This window comes from Leucoraja erinacea, chromosome 6, assembly GCF_028641065.1.
Source record: "Leucoraja erinacea ecotype New England chromosome 6, Leri_hhj_1, whole genome shotgun sequence".
Taxonomy (NCBI): Eukaryota; Metazoa; Chordata; class Chondrichthyes; order Rajiformes; family Rajidae; genus Leucoraja; species Leucoraja erinaceus.
The window spans coordinates 51,558,703-51,575,305 of NC_073382.1; the positions used below are offsets into that span (position 1 = coordinate 51,558,703).

General features: G+C 46.0%; 1 protein-coding gene across 2 annotated transcripts in view; it reads right to left on the bottom strand.

The window, feature by feature from the left end:
• Positions 1-16,603, bottom strand: part of ddx10 (DEAD (Asp-Glu-Ala-Asp) box polypeptide 10) — a 159,876-nt gene that overhangs the window by 142,839 nt on the left and 434 nt on the right. The window contains exons 1-4 of one of the 2 annotated variants that reach the window (XM_055637011.1): positions 5,405-5,697; positions 3,510-3,568; positions 1,440-1,570; positions 544-702 (exon numbers count right to left, since the gene is read on the bottom strand). In XM_055637011.1, coding sequence (XP_055492986.1) covers positions 544-702; positions 1,440-1,565 — 285 coding nt within the window. In that variant the 5' untranslated portion in view covers positions 1,566-1,570; positions 3,510-3,568; positions 5,405-5,697. Of the gene's footprint in view, positions 1-543; positions 703-1,439; positions 1,571-3,509; positions 3,571-5,404; positions 5,698-16,603 lie in introns of those variants that run through there. The other variant, XM_055637010.1, reaches the window with a different exon arrangement.

Genomic DNA, 16,603 nt, shown 5'->3' on the forward strand with positions numbered 1-16,603 from the left:
GGAGTAACTCAGCGGGTCAGGCAGCACCTGTGGAGAACGGATAGGTGATGCTTCAGGTTTGGACTCTTCCTATCAACTACATCTCTCCAGGCTATAGGACACAAAGTAGAAGGATGTCTTGCTCTGAAAAACTAGTGAGGTAATCAGTACCAACAAAAAAAACGAACTGGATCTTGGGACGTCTAGCAAGAAGAATAGAACACTATTCCCCAGCAGTTAATAATGATTCAATAAAATATTATATGCATATATGACCAGACACGTAATGCTGTGCTTTGAAATCAAAAGAACATATTCCTTTAAATATTTTCAATCCTTCCAATACCAACTTAATGAAAGTAATGGAAAACATTTGTTTTTAAATCAGCATTTAACAATTTAACATTTGTAAGGATAACACTAGAGGAACCTAAACATTGAAGTTTATGGGTAATATTGCTAATTGTACAGCAAATAACCGCAATACATGTTCCCCAATATTTAAAACCTGTTCCTCAGTATAAGTTGAGATGCAAAGTATTTATCAACTATCTTAATGCCCACCTTCCCTCCGATTATGAGTCCAGCTGAAAATTCATGGTTTTTCCCCATTTTCCGCAGGACTTCAAAAGTCTGATAAGCCAATTCTCTGGTGGGTGATATAATGAGAGCGCCCAGTCCATCATCTGATGTCCACTGCTGACGATAAAGACATTCCAGTACCTGGCAATGACAAAAGTACAGTTGTGGAAGAATCTGGTTAATGGCCTGGCAGAGAAAAAAAAAACAGCTCAGGTTTTCAAAAGGAGATAATACCAAAATCCTTTCGTTTTCATTCCTTAGGATTGCTATTATACAAAATAAATGTTTAAAATTAATTGATCTACAATTCAAGTCCCACAGAAAACAAAGACTAAATGTAGATGAAATAGTGTTAGGGGATTTAGGATTTTAACACCCTAATTACGAGAAATGGTTTATATATTCAAATTCTTCACTAAAAGTGCAGAATGATCAAAGACTTTCATCCTTAGATAGGCAGCACAGTGGCACAACTGGGAGAGCTACTGCCTCACAGCACTAGAGACCTGGGTTTGATCTTGTCCTCTGCTGCTATTTGCTCAAGAGTTTGCACGTTCTCCATGTGACTGCCATGGGCACTCCAGTTTCATCCCACATCCTAAAGACGGGATTGTAGGTTAAGTGGCCTGTAAAAAAAGTTGGCACTAATGTGTAGGGAATGGATGAGAAAATGGGATAAGATAGAACTAGTCTGCACAGGTGATCGATAGTTGGCATGGACTCGGTAGGCCAAAGGAACTGTTTCCACACTGTATCTCTAAAACTAAAAAGAGTTATATAAATAAAGGCTTGTTTTTGTAACAAGCACTGATTTTGTTTGGGCCGAGGCCTACCAACTTGGTTTTACATTGGCAAAGCATCGAATCACGCTCACTTACAGGAATAAGAAATGCCAGTGTCTTTCCAGATCCAGTTTTTGCAGCACCAAGTACATCTTTGCCTTGCAAGGCAAGACCAATTGTCTGTTTCTGTATTTCAGTGGGCAGACGATATTCAGCATCCATCAAGCCTATGAGAAAACATTACATTGTTTCTGAACTGGTGAAGCATCATTCAATTTGCTGCTTAATTCAGTTACTTACTTCTGACAAAATAAATCTTGCTTTCTTTTTAGTTTACAAGTCTGGTTGAATTCAAATAATTTATTTTTGGAATCAATAAGGCAAAATTTACACCCTTTAGAACATATTTATGTTGGGACAGTAGTTAGGGTCAGAGCCAGGGGTGTTATCCCGTGAAAGAATCCCAAGATTAGTTTGCTTGTCCTTCCAGTAGACCTGCAGGGTCATGCTACCTTATGGTCCACTTGAATCTGCTTCTGTTCCTTTACAATAGTCTACTCACCTATTTATCAAGAACTCCATTAAATAAAGAAGATAGACAGAAAATGCTGGAGCAACTGAACAGGACTGGGAGCATCACTGCAGAGAAAGAATGGGTGACGATTCGGGTCGAGTTCCTTCTTCTGACTTAAGTGTCTCGACACAAAACGTCACCCATTCCTTCTCTCCAGAGATGCTGCCTGTCCCGCTGATAACTTCAGTATTATGTGTCTATCTTCGGTGTAACCCAGCATGAAGTTTCTTTCTACACACTACATTAAATAAATCTATTTCACTCATCTCAATGATTGCTTATGGCAGAGCTGCCAAGTTTTGTCAGAGCATTTCAGTATTCTAGTACCTGAAAATTAGTATTTTGCTGAGGAAATCAGTATTTTTATGATTTTTATGACCCTAACCGCCCCGACACGGGAGCTTTGATCACCCTGACACGGGGACTTCGACCGCCCCGACGCGGGAGCTTCGACCACCATGACTACAGATGGTTCGACTGCCCCGACCTCAGGAGAATAAAGAGGAAGATTAGACTTTATTGCCTTCCATCACAGTGAGGTATCTGCTGTGGTTGATGTTTATATTAACTTTTATGTAATTGTTTGTTTTTTTCATTTTTTTTTAGTATGGCTGTATGGTAATTCGAGTTTCACTGTACCTTAATTGGTACATTTAACGTGACAATAAACTGACCTTTGAACCTTTGAAACTAAATTTCTTCCCTCAGTGTGATGTGCATCTTTTAAAGTCTTACAAAGACACAAATGTAAACCTTATTCAAGGTCCACTTTGGATTTGGACAACAGGGGAAATATGGATTGTACAAAAAGTGGACCCAAGGCTAAAGAAAATTTCTACCGTGAACTAGGATAGGCCGTGCGATCTTGGGGTACTTGAAGGAGCAAGGCATGGGTCTGCAGTGCTTTGGTTTGATTTGATTTGATTCAATTTATTGTCATTGCAACAAAATTGTTTAGTCTGCAGTCATAACATAGGATAAATAACAAACACTCAACACAGTTTAAGTCCCAAAGTCATTGTCTCTTCCCTCCTTGCTCTCCCTCTGCGCTGAGGCAATCCAAGCCACCGATGTTACGTCTCCGCCGGGTGATGGTAGGTAAGTCCTGCGGCTGAATCCGTGCTCCGCAAGTGGGCCGGTTCAATCTCCGTGGCCCGGGGTGGTCGAAGCTGCCGTCCTCCAGTCCAGCGGACGCAGCTGTAGTTGCGGGATCTCCAGAAAACAGAACTCGAGCTCCCGATGATGTCGTCCACTGGCCCGCGGCCGAGCCTCTGAGGCTCCAAAGTCGGGTCGGAAGTTGGGTCGCACCGCAACCACAGCCCCGAAGTCGGCCAACCTCGCGTTGGTAAGTCCTGGCTCTGCCTCCGCAACCTCGAGGTCGGTCGCAGTTGGAGGCCGCCAGCTCCGCGATAGGCCTCAGCGCAGACGGACACGGAGACGGGGGAAACGGCAAGAAAGGTCGCATCCCCCCCCCCCCGGAGGAAGAGTCAAGGCAGCGCCGCCACTTCCGGAAGAAGTAGGTAGGAAACTACTTGGTAGTTCCACAGTAGGTAGGAAAGAGAGCGTGGAGCAATGGAAAAAGTAGAGCATACCTTTAATGGTTTTTTTCGACAAAGGAAAATCTGAAAACTGCAGTATCTCCTTGGCATTTATCTGAAAGTCAAAAAGATTTATTTAACATACTTTTACAAGTTACAAATACTTTCCCAGGTCAATTCAATTGTTGAATATACTACATCACTTTCAATTATTCATCAAAATGGGGTGAAACCTGGGAAATTGACTTCAAAAAATCTTTATGAAGTCACATGGTATTAATAGAACCATCAGTAAAAAAAAAAAATTATATTTGATTAGCGTTAAGGAATAGCATAGGAAATCTATTTACAAAAAACAACTAATTAGGAACTATACCTATGATTCTGCTTCATTTCATAATCCCAAAAAATAAATGACTATAAGGAATAACATAAGCTCCATCAAAATTATTTTAGTTTGAACTTAATTTGAAGCGCAGTACAGGTGCACAACCTTTTATCCGGTGTTCCAGAAACCGAAAAACTCCGAAAACCGGCCATTTTTTCCAGATGTCATCTGCGCACCAAAGCTCGCGTTTTGCGCCAAACTTGACCCGAAACGACCCACGGTCAACCCAGGTCTGTACTACTGTAGCGGCTGCCTCCTCCCCGGAGACGCTTAAACAGCTGTAAATCATTGCTTAAATGTTAGTCAGTTAGTTTGGAGGGCTTTTATGTGAAGGGGGGGGTGAAGGGGTAAACTTTAATTCTTAGTCCCCTACCTGGTCGGAGAGGCGGGGAGCGGTCAATGCCTTACCGGGTCGCCGTGCAGTAAGCTCCGCAGCGCTGTGGCCGGTGGGGCTGCGGGCGGCGCCGGTTGTAGCTCCGACCCCGGCAACTCTACCCCTGGCCCGCGGCCTGACGCCCCAGCTCCGCGAATGTCGGGAGTCGGTGGCGTCGCATCGCTGGGATACCAGCGGGGAGCGGGCAATGCCTTACCGGGTCGCCGTGCGGCAAGCTCCGGAGCGCTGTGGCCGCCGACCCAACATTCGCGGGGCGTCGCTGGATATGGAGCGCCTCGCAGCCAGGGGTAGAGTTGCCGGGGTCGGAGCTGCAACCGGCGCCGCCCGCGGCCGGACGGAGCCCCCAGCTCCGCGAGGTTGGGAGTCGCCGACCAGGTAGGGGACTAAGAATTAAAGTTTCCCCCTTCACCCCTACTCCACCACCACCACATAAAATCCCTCCAAACTAACTGACTAACATTTATATGCAATGATTCTCCCGGTCTCCGGGGAGGAGGCAGCTGCTCCAGACTTTTCAAGCCGCCCGCGCTGCCTACCTAATCTACGCTAAAAATCTTCCATTCGGAAATCCGAAAATGTCCGAAATCCGACAAGTGTCTGGTCCCAAGGCTTTCGGATAAAAGGTTGTGCACCTGTACAAGCAAATTCTTTATCACTTTTTCAAACTATCACCTTAACAAGTGGACAAATATTTTGCAAATAAATCCCATAAAGGTGTTCTTGTTAGGTATTGATGGTATGAAACTGCAACAAAATTACCATTTAAAAACAGATGCAATTAACAAAAATCATAGAATTAATAACGAAAATTGAATATTGCTGTTTATTGCAATGAGATCACTCATTCTGTTTAATAGAAGACAATTTTAAATCCCACTTCTATATTGATACACAAAAATTGATCTACAATGTTTGGATGTGTCACAGTAGGAATTTCAGGTTCCTCGCTCTGCAACTATTTACACTAGTGTCTGAGCAACAATTTAAAATGTGCTTTAATCTGAATCATGTTTCTACTACAGCAAGAGAAGAATTCAAACACCAAGAAAATATTTCAGGACCCTCCTGAGAACCCGAAACATTGCCTGTCCATTCCCTCCAAACGTGCTGGCTGACCAACTTGAAAGAGCTAATAGTCAAATCTAATATAAATTATATATTGGCCAAATCTTTGAGTAGTGTGTCTTGACCAGTAGGAGGCATATGGAATGTGGAGACTATTGAAGGAAGAGAGAAAGGCAGAAAAGAACTGGGTGGAGACGCGAGATAGTGGTCGGATAAATTATGCTTGTAAAAGAGGAATTGAATTGTGGAATAAAGACAGAACTATTAAAAGAATGGAAAGTACTTCAGATGGAATGCCAGTGGGCAGAGGAATAGGAGATAAGGGCTAAGGCAGAGAAAGAAAGCGCTGATAAGAGTTCAGAGAACAAAGCCGGTACCAGTAAGTCTTCTCGAGGTCCTCTCGAGACCCTCTGTCTGACAATGGCGACCCTGTCTATAGAAGAAGGGGGAGGTGGCCAATCACAATCTGGATCACTGTCCAATCACAGCTCAGACCACTCCCATTTTGAACATTAGCACTAAACTAGTCCCTTTGTTCATTTTAAATTCTCACTCCAACAGAAGACGACTTTTGCAATTTAAAGGCACTGCAAGCCTTAAACCTCCCAGTCCTAGTTCACAAATTCTGCAAATTGGTTCCCACAGAAACAAAGATTCTTTTAAACAGAACGGCTTTTGTCAGATAAGGAGGGGGCTATAAAGTTAATACAGAGACGTCTCTAATGTTTTGCATGATTTTTTTTGGAAACGAGGGGGTTGCGCCACTTTGGCTAACTCCTCTCGGATTAAATGCGTGTATTTTTCATGTTTTTTTGGTATTAGTTTCCTTTCAATGTTTGAAGGTTAGTATTTGTTAAAACTGAAAAGCTATTTCAAAAGTATTCTAAGATGTTATTTCAAGTTGTCACTCATCCAGGTTCTGGCCCTTGTCAGATTAGACAAGATTTTCATGTTCTTTCGAGTTGTCACTCATCCAAGTTCTGTCCCTTATCTAACTAGAGTGCTCGGTGTTCTTTTCAAGGCTGTACTTCCAAGATACCGGCAGCTTCATTTTCCCATGTTCAGGATTTGGCTATGTCTTTTTAATTTATCCCAAAGCCTATCAGGATACTTGACATCAAGTCCCAGGCTATATTTATATATTCATGCTAGACCAAGTACAGACCCGTTGGGTCTGTTCCCCCAACATGCGGTTGTGGTGGGGGGGGGGGAGGCGGCATGCAGCGTCACACACACTAACTATCCCCCTCCCCCCCCCTCCGCACTCACGCTAATTACCCCCCTTGATATTATATTAATATTATTAATTTGATCCTTTTACCCCATAACCACGATGGCCACGCGGCATTCAGGTAGATGTGTTAGATGAGATTGGAGATGCCTTTATCTCAGAACAAACTCTGTTAATTTGAAATTGTAAATTTGGGGAGATAGATTGGAACAATCAGGAATATTTTTAATTTTTTTTAATATAATGATCTATTTTTAAAGGGTCTGCCTTATAGGTAGTTAAAGAGTGACCTCACATCCCCCGCCACCCGTAGAATTCTGGATTAGTGGAGGGAATGAATAGGACACTAAAGAGTGTGGAAGTTAGTTATGACTTACAGGCCCACAGCAATTAATTAATTACATACGCACAGCCATTAAGCACAACCTTGTCAGTCTTGCATTCACAGGGGTTGGAAACGCGAAAGCCACTGCCAGTTGAACACAGACACAGTCCATACTACTGGGATCGGACTAAATTTGGACTGTGTTGGAGGGGACTGTACCAGGTGCTACTACGACACCAACCGCCTTGAAGATTGAAGATTACTCCGGTTGAAGACATTTGATACGATTGACTATAAATGGGGGAGAACCAAGAAAGGACAATGGGGCTATTGACCCTACTTTTTATACTGAGGTTGGCCCAGATGGGCTGGTCTTGGGGAAACACTCCTGCGCCAAGACATCCTGAATAAGGCTGACAACTGTCCTTATATTTATAGCACTGACCAAGATGGATCCAGGTTCTTGAAGTAACCAGAGAAAGGTGGCAGCTTATCCCAGAGCTACAGACCAAGCTGAAACAGATGACAAATGTGCTCACCAATGCCCAGTCTGAAAATGACCATCTCGCTTCCATCACACAACAGTTGAAGGAGAGCAATCAGGTTGTGGAGTTGAAAAGCCTTGATTTTGGAGTGCAACTTAGTTACAGAACTGGATTGAGGCAAATCCCAGCTGAGATCAAAGTTAGGAGCTGAGTTGGGATGGATCAGACAGCCAGTTGACATTGATGATGAAGGAAGAAGAATGCTGGTTTCACACGCTGATGGACAACTTGGGAGGAAGAACGACTTGATTTGTGAAAATAAACTACATTTGTGATGAATGTGGACAGACTTTCAAACAGCAGAAACACCTGTCAGTTCAACAAATGCGCCAAAATGTAGCAAAACATCTGCAGTGTGAAGTTTGTGGATTCCAGTGCAGGCAAAGAGCATCCTTGAAATACCATATGACCAAGCACAAGGCAGAAGCTGAACTTGAATTTGCTTGTGACCAATGTGAGAAGCTGTTCATTAAGGCTCACAATTTAAATGTTCATATGTCCATGGTTCATCCCTTGACCCAGAATACAGATAAAAAACCTATTAAAATTTAATCGTCAGCTAAGTATATAAACATTAATTAAGCAGGAACCCAGTTAATAGTTATTCAACAGCTAAATGACTAGTCTAAAGAATCTTGCACCCTTTTTCAATGTCAGCAAGACACCAAGGATTAACATGAATAAATGCAATCAAGCCAGGCTCACCTAAAATAGGTAAAGCAAAGGAAAGGTTAGTGTGGAGAACATAGTTCTGAGCATTATAGCACACCAGTTCCAGAGACAACGTCCAATGGGGTAGAGGTGAATCAGGCAGAATCCTGGCAATTGGAAGGATTGTTCAGAACTCTGATAACAGAGGGCCACAGTTGCATCCTGGACATGTATTCAAGTCACAGCGTTGTTTTGAATGAGGGACAGTGCCCATCCAGTAGAAATAAGGACTCAATGGAGGAAGTTCTGGATGGTTCAATAACCCTTTCACCTCGTCATGGAACAGCGACTGAAAATAGTGAGGGTGATAATGTTGCGAAGCATCAACCTATCCCAGTGTTAGCAGACTTCAGCCGTACATACAGTGGAGCCACTTTGCGGTCAGTGGATATGGACAACTGGGAATCCCCATTGGAGAACATGTTCTTGCGCACAGATCCTGAATGTACAGAGTGCTCTTGGGAAAAAGTTCAGCTACAAGATGCAACTCAGCCATTAAATGTGAAAAAAAAAGATAACTGCAATGAAGCATCTTGTTCTGTAAGAAATTATGTTGTGGATGGATTAGAGTCCAGTAATCTTTCTAAAAGGTATTTATCAAGTGAAGATAACAGAGAAACAAAGGTTCAGAATGGCTCTTCAGATGTGTAAGTACCTCACTCTCACACTGGTTGGGGTACAAGCATCTTTAATGTTCAGGTCATCATCATCACATAAGCAGTACATCATACGTTCACTCTACTGCAGCTACTGTAGGCGAGTTCTTACACTATAATGCATGCATTAGGCAAGGTTATAATTACTAAGCATTCTGATTGGCTAACATACAATAGCCAATCCACATCTCTTGTAGAAATGAAAAAGCAACAAAAGCACTTTAAACGGTAAGATGAGGGAATAATAGTGGGGCTAAACAAAATCGCCATATCTAATGGGTGGCCTACTAACAAGGCCCTTACTGCCAAGGTCGACACGAGTGTAAAGGTGAACGTAATGTCACTCAGAGAGTTCATCAAGATAAGGAGCACTGAACTAATGAGAAAGGACTCCTCCACCCTACATGCCTACAGGGGGGGAAGTCCTCCACCCGTTGGGTAAAGCCGATTTGAAATGCACTGTCAATGAGGAAACAAAAATCCTAATGTTTTACATTGTCCAACCTAACTCTGAAACCCTGCTTGGAATCAACGTTTGCCATGACCTGGGGCTGGTTTATTTTGGGCGCGCTGTCCATAAACTCTGCCTGACAGAGGAACCAACACAGCAGATGCTATCCCAGTACAAATGGGTGGCCTACTAACCCGCCCGGTCCTCGTGCAGTAGGGGGCTGCCTCATCACCCTTTCCTTCCGAAAAGATGGGGGCTGGGGTTGGTAATACTGCGGGAGACCCAATGGGTCTGTGGGGAGAGATCGCCGCGGGGGAACTGGGGGTGGACCGACGCAGGGAGCCAGGGGTGCCTGTTACAACAGGAGGCGCAGGGGCAGACCGACGCGGGGAGTGAGCGGACTTGGTCGCGGCAGGTAATGGAACAGCTGCAACAGGCGTTGGTGTGAACATGAGCGGTGGGGCATCATTACCCGGGGGTGCCGGACGATGCTCGTTCACTGGAAGGAGGTGTTGACGGTTGTGTCTATAGAGGACACCATCTACTTCGACCAAGTAGGAGCGTGGTTCCTTTGAGGGGCTGTGAATATGTCCCAGTTTGGTATGTCCTTTGTCAGTTTGTAGATGCACCACTTGTCCTTGTATAATTGGTTTGAGTGGCTTGCTGGTTTTATCATAGAAACGCTTCTGTGTGTCGCGTTTAAACTGCACACGTTTTTGTATCACAGTGGGAGAACGGGCTTACGGCTGCAGCTGTTGCTGGAAGACAGGCAGTGGTGGACGGGTCTGGCGGGATATTAGTCGTTGGGCGGAGGAGCCAAGAATACTGTCTCTTGAAATGTTCCATAGGTTTAGTAGATCCAGGTAGACGTCAGATTTTGCTAGGAAGGAGCGCTCCATGAGTTGTTTAGCGCTGCGAACAGCGCGTTCAGCAAGTCCATTGGACTGTGGGTTCTCAGGGCTGCTGGTGACATGTTGAAAGTTCCACCGTTTGGCAAAGTTCTTGAACTTTTGGCTGGTGAATTGGATTCTGTTATCAGTTTGAAGGCGAACGGGGGCACCATGCACGGAAAGATGGATTGACAGTTTCTGGATCTCGATTTCAGAGGTTATCGTGGGCAGTAGGTCGATTTCAAACCAGCCTGAGTAGGAGTCTACCAGGACGATGTAGTGCTTCCCATGCCATTCAAAGATGTCGACGACCACGGAAGGGAGGGAGCTGGCTGTGGCAAGAGGAGCTGCTTCTGTTGGTGTGGTGTTAAACTGTTGCAGATGGCACACGATTCGGTTTTATCGCGTATGTACCTTGTCATCCCGGGCCAGTAGATCATGTTCTGGGCCCGTTTTAGAGTGGCCCTTGTACCAGGGTGGCCTCCGTGGATGTCTTCGTAGTACTCACTCCGCAGAGTGGAGGGGATGACAGCTTTGTGGCCTTTGACGATTATTCTGTCCTGTAGCACTAGTTCGTCACGGACCAGGAAGTAGGGTCGTATTTCAAACGGGGTGCTTAACTGTTTGTTTGTTTGGCAATCCATTTCTTATAACGGAGGTCAGCAGCTGTGAAGTTTTAGCCGCAGCTGTGTGTCCGGTAAGGCGACGTAAACGGTCGGTAGGCACAAACGAGACCATCAGGACTGAGAATTTGTCCTGTTCAATGGGGTGGCGTTCGTTGGTAGTACGCGGGGCTCTGGAGAGTGTGTCTGCGATGTGCATGTCTTTACCTTTCTTGTATACGATGCGGAAGCCAAACCGCTGCAGCTGCATCATCATTTGTTGTAACGAGCCGGGGCGGCGTAGATGGGCTTGTTTAGGATGGTGACTAGTGGCTGGTGGTCACTCAACAGTGAAGGTTTTGCCAAAGATGAAGTCTTTGAATTTCGAGCAGGCGAAGACGACGGCATAGCGTTGTTCAGTGGCTGTCAAGGTGCATAATGCATAGGAGACAGGCATCACGTCACCGTCGGTAGTTGTTTGTAGGCACACTGCGCCTAGTCCGTACTGGGATGCATCGCAGGTAACGGTGATTGGCAGGTTGAGGTTGAAGTATGCCAGTGTAGGTGCGCTGGCTAGCTGGAGCTTTAGTGTCTCGAAGGCTCTTTGGTGCTGGGGGTACCAAAACCAAGCATAGTCCTTGTGGGGCAGTTGTCGCAGAGGAGCAGAAAGTTTGTTGAGGTTGGGAATTAATTTACCCAGGTAGTTAACCTTGCCAAGGAACCGTTGCAAGCTGGTAATGTCGGTTAGGACTGGAAGTTCGTTGATGGCTGCAGTCTTTAACGGATCAGGTTTTAATCGGTTGCTGGTGAATTCATTACCGACGTAGGTGACTTCCGGAACCCGGATTTGCATCTAAGAGGGTTGAGTTTCAGGTTGAAGTCTCTGGCACGGTTTAGTATCTTCTTCAGGTTGGCATCATGCCACATACAATCCACATACGGCCACATCGCGGCCATAGACTAGGAAGTCATCAACAATGAAGGCACATGGATATTCCACGAACAGTTGTTCCATTGCGCGCTGGAAGACTTCGCTGCCAGAGTTGATGCCAAAAGGCATCCTTATAAATCTGTAGTGGCCAAATGGCGTGACAAAAGTTGTTAGGGCAGACAATGCCTGATCCAGTGGTATTTGCCAGAAAGAGCTTTTGGCGTCAAGGACTGAGAACACCGTTACATTTCCACTTGGCGCAGCTATGTCCTCAGTGGTTCTCATCGGGTAGTGTGGGCGTTTGATTGCTGTGTTTAAATCTTTGGGGTTGATGCAGACTCGCAAATCTTCTTTGTTTTTCTTGGTGGTTACGACCATGGTGGAGACCCAGTCAGAGGGTTCGTTGACCTCGGCAATGACTCCAATGAAGACCACGTGTTTAATTTTGGTGTGCATTTTCTACCGCATTCCATGGGGAACTCGGTGGGGTGCACAAACTATTGGTGTGACTGCATGATCCACAGTAATCTTGCATATCGTGGGCAGCTTGCCGAGTTTGTACTGGGATAGCGTCTGCTGTGTTGGTTCCTCTGTCAGGCAGAGTTTGTGGACAGCGCGCCCGAAATAAACCAGCCCCAGGTCATGGCAAACGTTGATTCCAAGCAGGGTTTCAGAGTTAGGTTGGACAATGTAAAACATTAGGTTTTTTGTTTCCTCATTGACAGTGCATTTCAAATCGGCTTTACCCAACGTGTGGAGGACTTCCCCCCTGTAGGCATGTAGGGTGGAGGAGTCCTTTCTCATTAGTTCAGTGCTCCTTATCTTGATGAACTCTCTGAGTGACATTACGTTCACCTTTGCACTAGTGTCGACCTTGGCAGTAAGGGCCTTGTTAGTAGGCCACCCATTAGATATGGCGATTTTGTTTAACCTCACTATTATTCCCTCAGCTTACCGTTTAGTGCTTTAGTTGCTTTTTCATTTCTACAAGAAGAGATGTAGATTGGCTATTGCATGTTAGCCAATCAGAATGCTTAGTAATTATAACTCCGCCTAATGCATGCTTTATAGTGTAAGAACTTGCTTACTGTCTTCAGTAGCTGCAGTAGAGTGAATGTATGATGTACTGCTTATGTGATGATGACCTGAACATTAAAGATGCTTGTACCCCAACCAGTGTGAGAGTGAGGTACCTACATGGTGTCAGAAAACTGGGTCCAACCCTCATCTGTTAACCGCGATTTAATTTCTTTATCAGTTGTTATTTGTGTTTGATCCTGTCCTCCGGCACTGTCTGTATTGAATTTGCATTCTCCCTGCAAGCGAGTGGGTTTCCTCCCACATCCCAAAGGCGCATTGGCTTTGTAGGTTAACTTGTCTCTGTAAAATTGCCCCTAATGTGTAGGAAGTGGGTGAGGAAAGTGGGATAACAGAACTTGCGTGTAGACAAAAATGCTGGAGAAACTCAGCGGGTGAGGCAGCATCTATGGACCGAAGGAAATAGGCGACGTTTCGGGTTGAGACCCTTCTTCAGACTGATGTGAGGGTGGGAAGAGGGCGGGAAGAAGAAAGGAAGAGGCGGAGACAGCAGGGACTACCCGAAATTGTAGAAGTCAATGTTCATACCACTGGGGTGTAAACTGCCCAAGCGAAATATGAGGTGCTGCTCCTCCAATTTACGGTGGGCCTCACTCTGGCCATGGAGGAGGCCCAGGACAGAAAGGTCGGATTCGGAATGGGGAGTTGAAGTGCTGAGCCACCAGGAGATAGGTTGGTTATTGTAAAGCCTACGCTTGGTCTCACCGATGTGGAGCAGCTGACACCTAGAGCAGCGGATGCAATAAATGAGGTTGGAGGAGGTGCAGGTGAACCTCTGCCACACCTGGAAAGGCTGCTTGGGTCCTTGAATAGAGTGCTGCATTTCCTGCGGTTGCAAGGGAAAGTGCCAGGAGAGGGAGTGGTTTGGGTGGGAAGGGACGAATTGACCAGGGAGTTATGGAGGGAGCGGTCTCTGCGGAAAGCCGACAGGGGAGGAGATAGGGAGATGTGGCCAATGGTGGGATCCCGATGGTAGACAAAAAAGCTGGAGAACATCAGCGGGTGAGGCAGCATCTATAGAGCGAAGGGATAGGTGACGTTTTGGGTCGAGACCTTTCTTCAGACTGATGCCAGAGGGGTGGGGGCGGGGGGAAGAAAGGAAGAGCTGGAAGACGGAGGTAGTAGGCTGTGGGAGAGCTGGGAATGGGAGGGGAAGGAGGGAGAAAGCAAGGACTACCTGAAATTGTTGAAGCGAATGTTCATACCGCTGTACCAATGTAAACTACCCAAGCAAAATATGAGGTGCTGTTCCTCCAATTTGCGGTGGGCCTCACTCTGGCCATGGAGGAGGCCCAGGACAGAAAGGTCGGATTCGGAATGGGAGGGGAAGTTGAAGTGCTGAGCCACCGGGAGATCAGGTTGGTTATTGCGAACTGAGTGGAGGTGTTGTGCGAAGCGATCGCCAAGCCTGCGCTTGGTCTCACCGAGGTTGATCATATGCTGAATAATCCAACCACATTTTTGTTTGGAAGTAGAAAGAATAATAGAAATTGCATTAATTGCAACATGTAAAAAGAGTTGAGATACTGTATTATAATTTTGCTGCATGTCATTGTGGTATATATCATGTGTTGATTGGTGAATATGTTTAGTTTGTGACTTTATTTGAAGCAGAAATAAAATGTGAATGCTTCATTGAGCATAATTCCGACTGGTATCTACGCACTTCTTCTGAGCACATTATCGCACAAGCCATGCAAGCCGTCTTAAATGACCACCTAAACTGTCATTCGGCAACTTAAAAAGCTGCCGAGGTTGCCCGGCTGGCAACAGGGAAAAAAAGTTAAGTGAGAGCCCTGTATCTCCTGTATCTCATTAAATTAAAGGTAATTTCAATTAATGTTATTGGTTTACGTTGGATACCTAACTTCTTTTTTTCAATTTAAATATTAGTGGGCGGTACGGAAATGTTACCCTCACGAATGTTACAAAAGTGGGCGATAAGTATTAAAAGGTTGAAGAGCACTGATTTAGTGCAAATAAAGTCCAGTAAAGCACGATTAAAGAGTCCGAGGAACTGCAGATGCTGCTGTCTCGAGTAAAATATAAAGTGCTGGAGTAACTCAGCAGGTCAGGCAGCATCTCTGGAAGTCATGGGACTGAAGAAGCGTCCCGACCCGAAACGTCGCCTATCCATGTCCTCCACAGATGCTGCCTGACCTGCTGAGTTACTCCAGCACTTCGTATTTTACTCAAACATTATAGACCAGTCGAGTCTTGAAAGGTGCGAACGATCCTTGACTTCCGGTAGGCGGCGCGGCTCTGGCCAGCAGCGGCCTCTGCAGTCTGTCCGCGTTTTTATTATTTTCTGTCTATGTTTATATGTAGTTTTTGTTATTTTATGTTGGGGTGTGTGTGTGGGGGGGGGGTGGGGGTGGGGTGGGAGGGGGGGGAAACTTTTTAAATCTCTCCCTGCACTGGAGACCCGACCTTTTCCCCCTCGTCGGGTTTCCGTTGTCGTTGAGGCCGCATCGAGGAGCGGCCTCCAACGGGAAGAAGCCGGGGACTCTGGTGCTACTCACCGTCGCCGTCGCGGGGCTGGCCGAGTCCGGAGCGGGTGGAGCGGTGGAGGAGCGCTGCCGATGCCGCTGCTGCTGCTACCGATGCCGCTGCTGAGTCGGAGGCTTCAACGGCAGGTCTGCGGACGACTGCACCAGGAGCCCGCGGATCCCTGGAGAGAGAGCGCTTTTCGGGGCTCCTGCAACGGCGACTTCTCCCGCCCGAGTTGCGGGGTCGAAGAGCTCCTGGAGCGGGGCCTAACACCATTGCCCCGCGCGGCTGGAACGGCTGCGGGACTTTACGAGCGCACACCGGGGGCTCCAACATCAAGACCCGGTGTGCGACCTCGCACCACCCGGCGTGGCTTCAATGGCCGCGGGACAATCGCCATCGCCAGCCGGGGGCTTTGACTTTGACTCTGACATCGGGGGGGGGGGAGAGTGCAGTGGAGAGATAAGTTTTTTTTTGGCCTTCCATCACAGCTATGTGATGGATGTTTATGTAAAATGTAATTATGTTGTGTCTGGGTCTATTTGTGTGTAATGTATGGCTGCAGAAACGGCATTTCGTTTGGACCTCTAGGGGTCCAAATGACAATTAAATTGACTCTTGACTCTTGACTCTTTGTAGCCACAATGACGACATACTCATAGAAACATAGAAACATAGAAATTAGGTGCAGGAGTAGGCCATTCGGCCCTTCGAGCCTGCACCGCCATTCAATATGATCATGGCTGATCATCCAACTCAGTATCCCGTACCTGCCTTCTCTCCATACCCCCTGATCCCCTTAGCCACAAGGGCCACATCTAACTCCCTCTTAAATATAGCCAATGAACTGGCCTCAACTACCCTCTGTGGCAGAGAGTTCCAGAAATTCACCACTCTCTGTGTGAAAAAGGTTCTTCTCATCATCTCGGTTTTAAAAGGATTTCCCCCCCCCTTATCCTTAAGCTGTGACCCCTTGTCCTGGACTTCCCTAACATCGGGAACAATCTTCCTGCATCTAGCCTGTCCAACCCCTTAAGAATTTTGTAAGTTTCTATAAGATCCCCTCTCAATCTTCTAAATTCTAGAGAGTATAAACCAAGTCTATCCAGTCTTTCTTCATAAGACAGTCCTGACATCCCAGGAATCAGTCTGGTGAACCGTCTCTGCACTCCCTCTATTGCAATAATGTCCTTCCTCAGATTTGGAGACCAAAACTGTACGCAATACTCCAGGTGTGGTCTCACCAAGACCCTGTACAACTGCAGTAGAACCTCTCTGCTTCTATACTCTACGTGTACTGTGACCATTTGCACTAACGTAAGGACATTATTCTTCTACATCCCCGGTCTTGGAAAGATACAGTGGTCTATG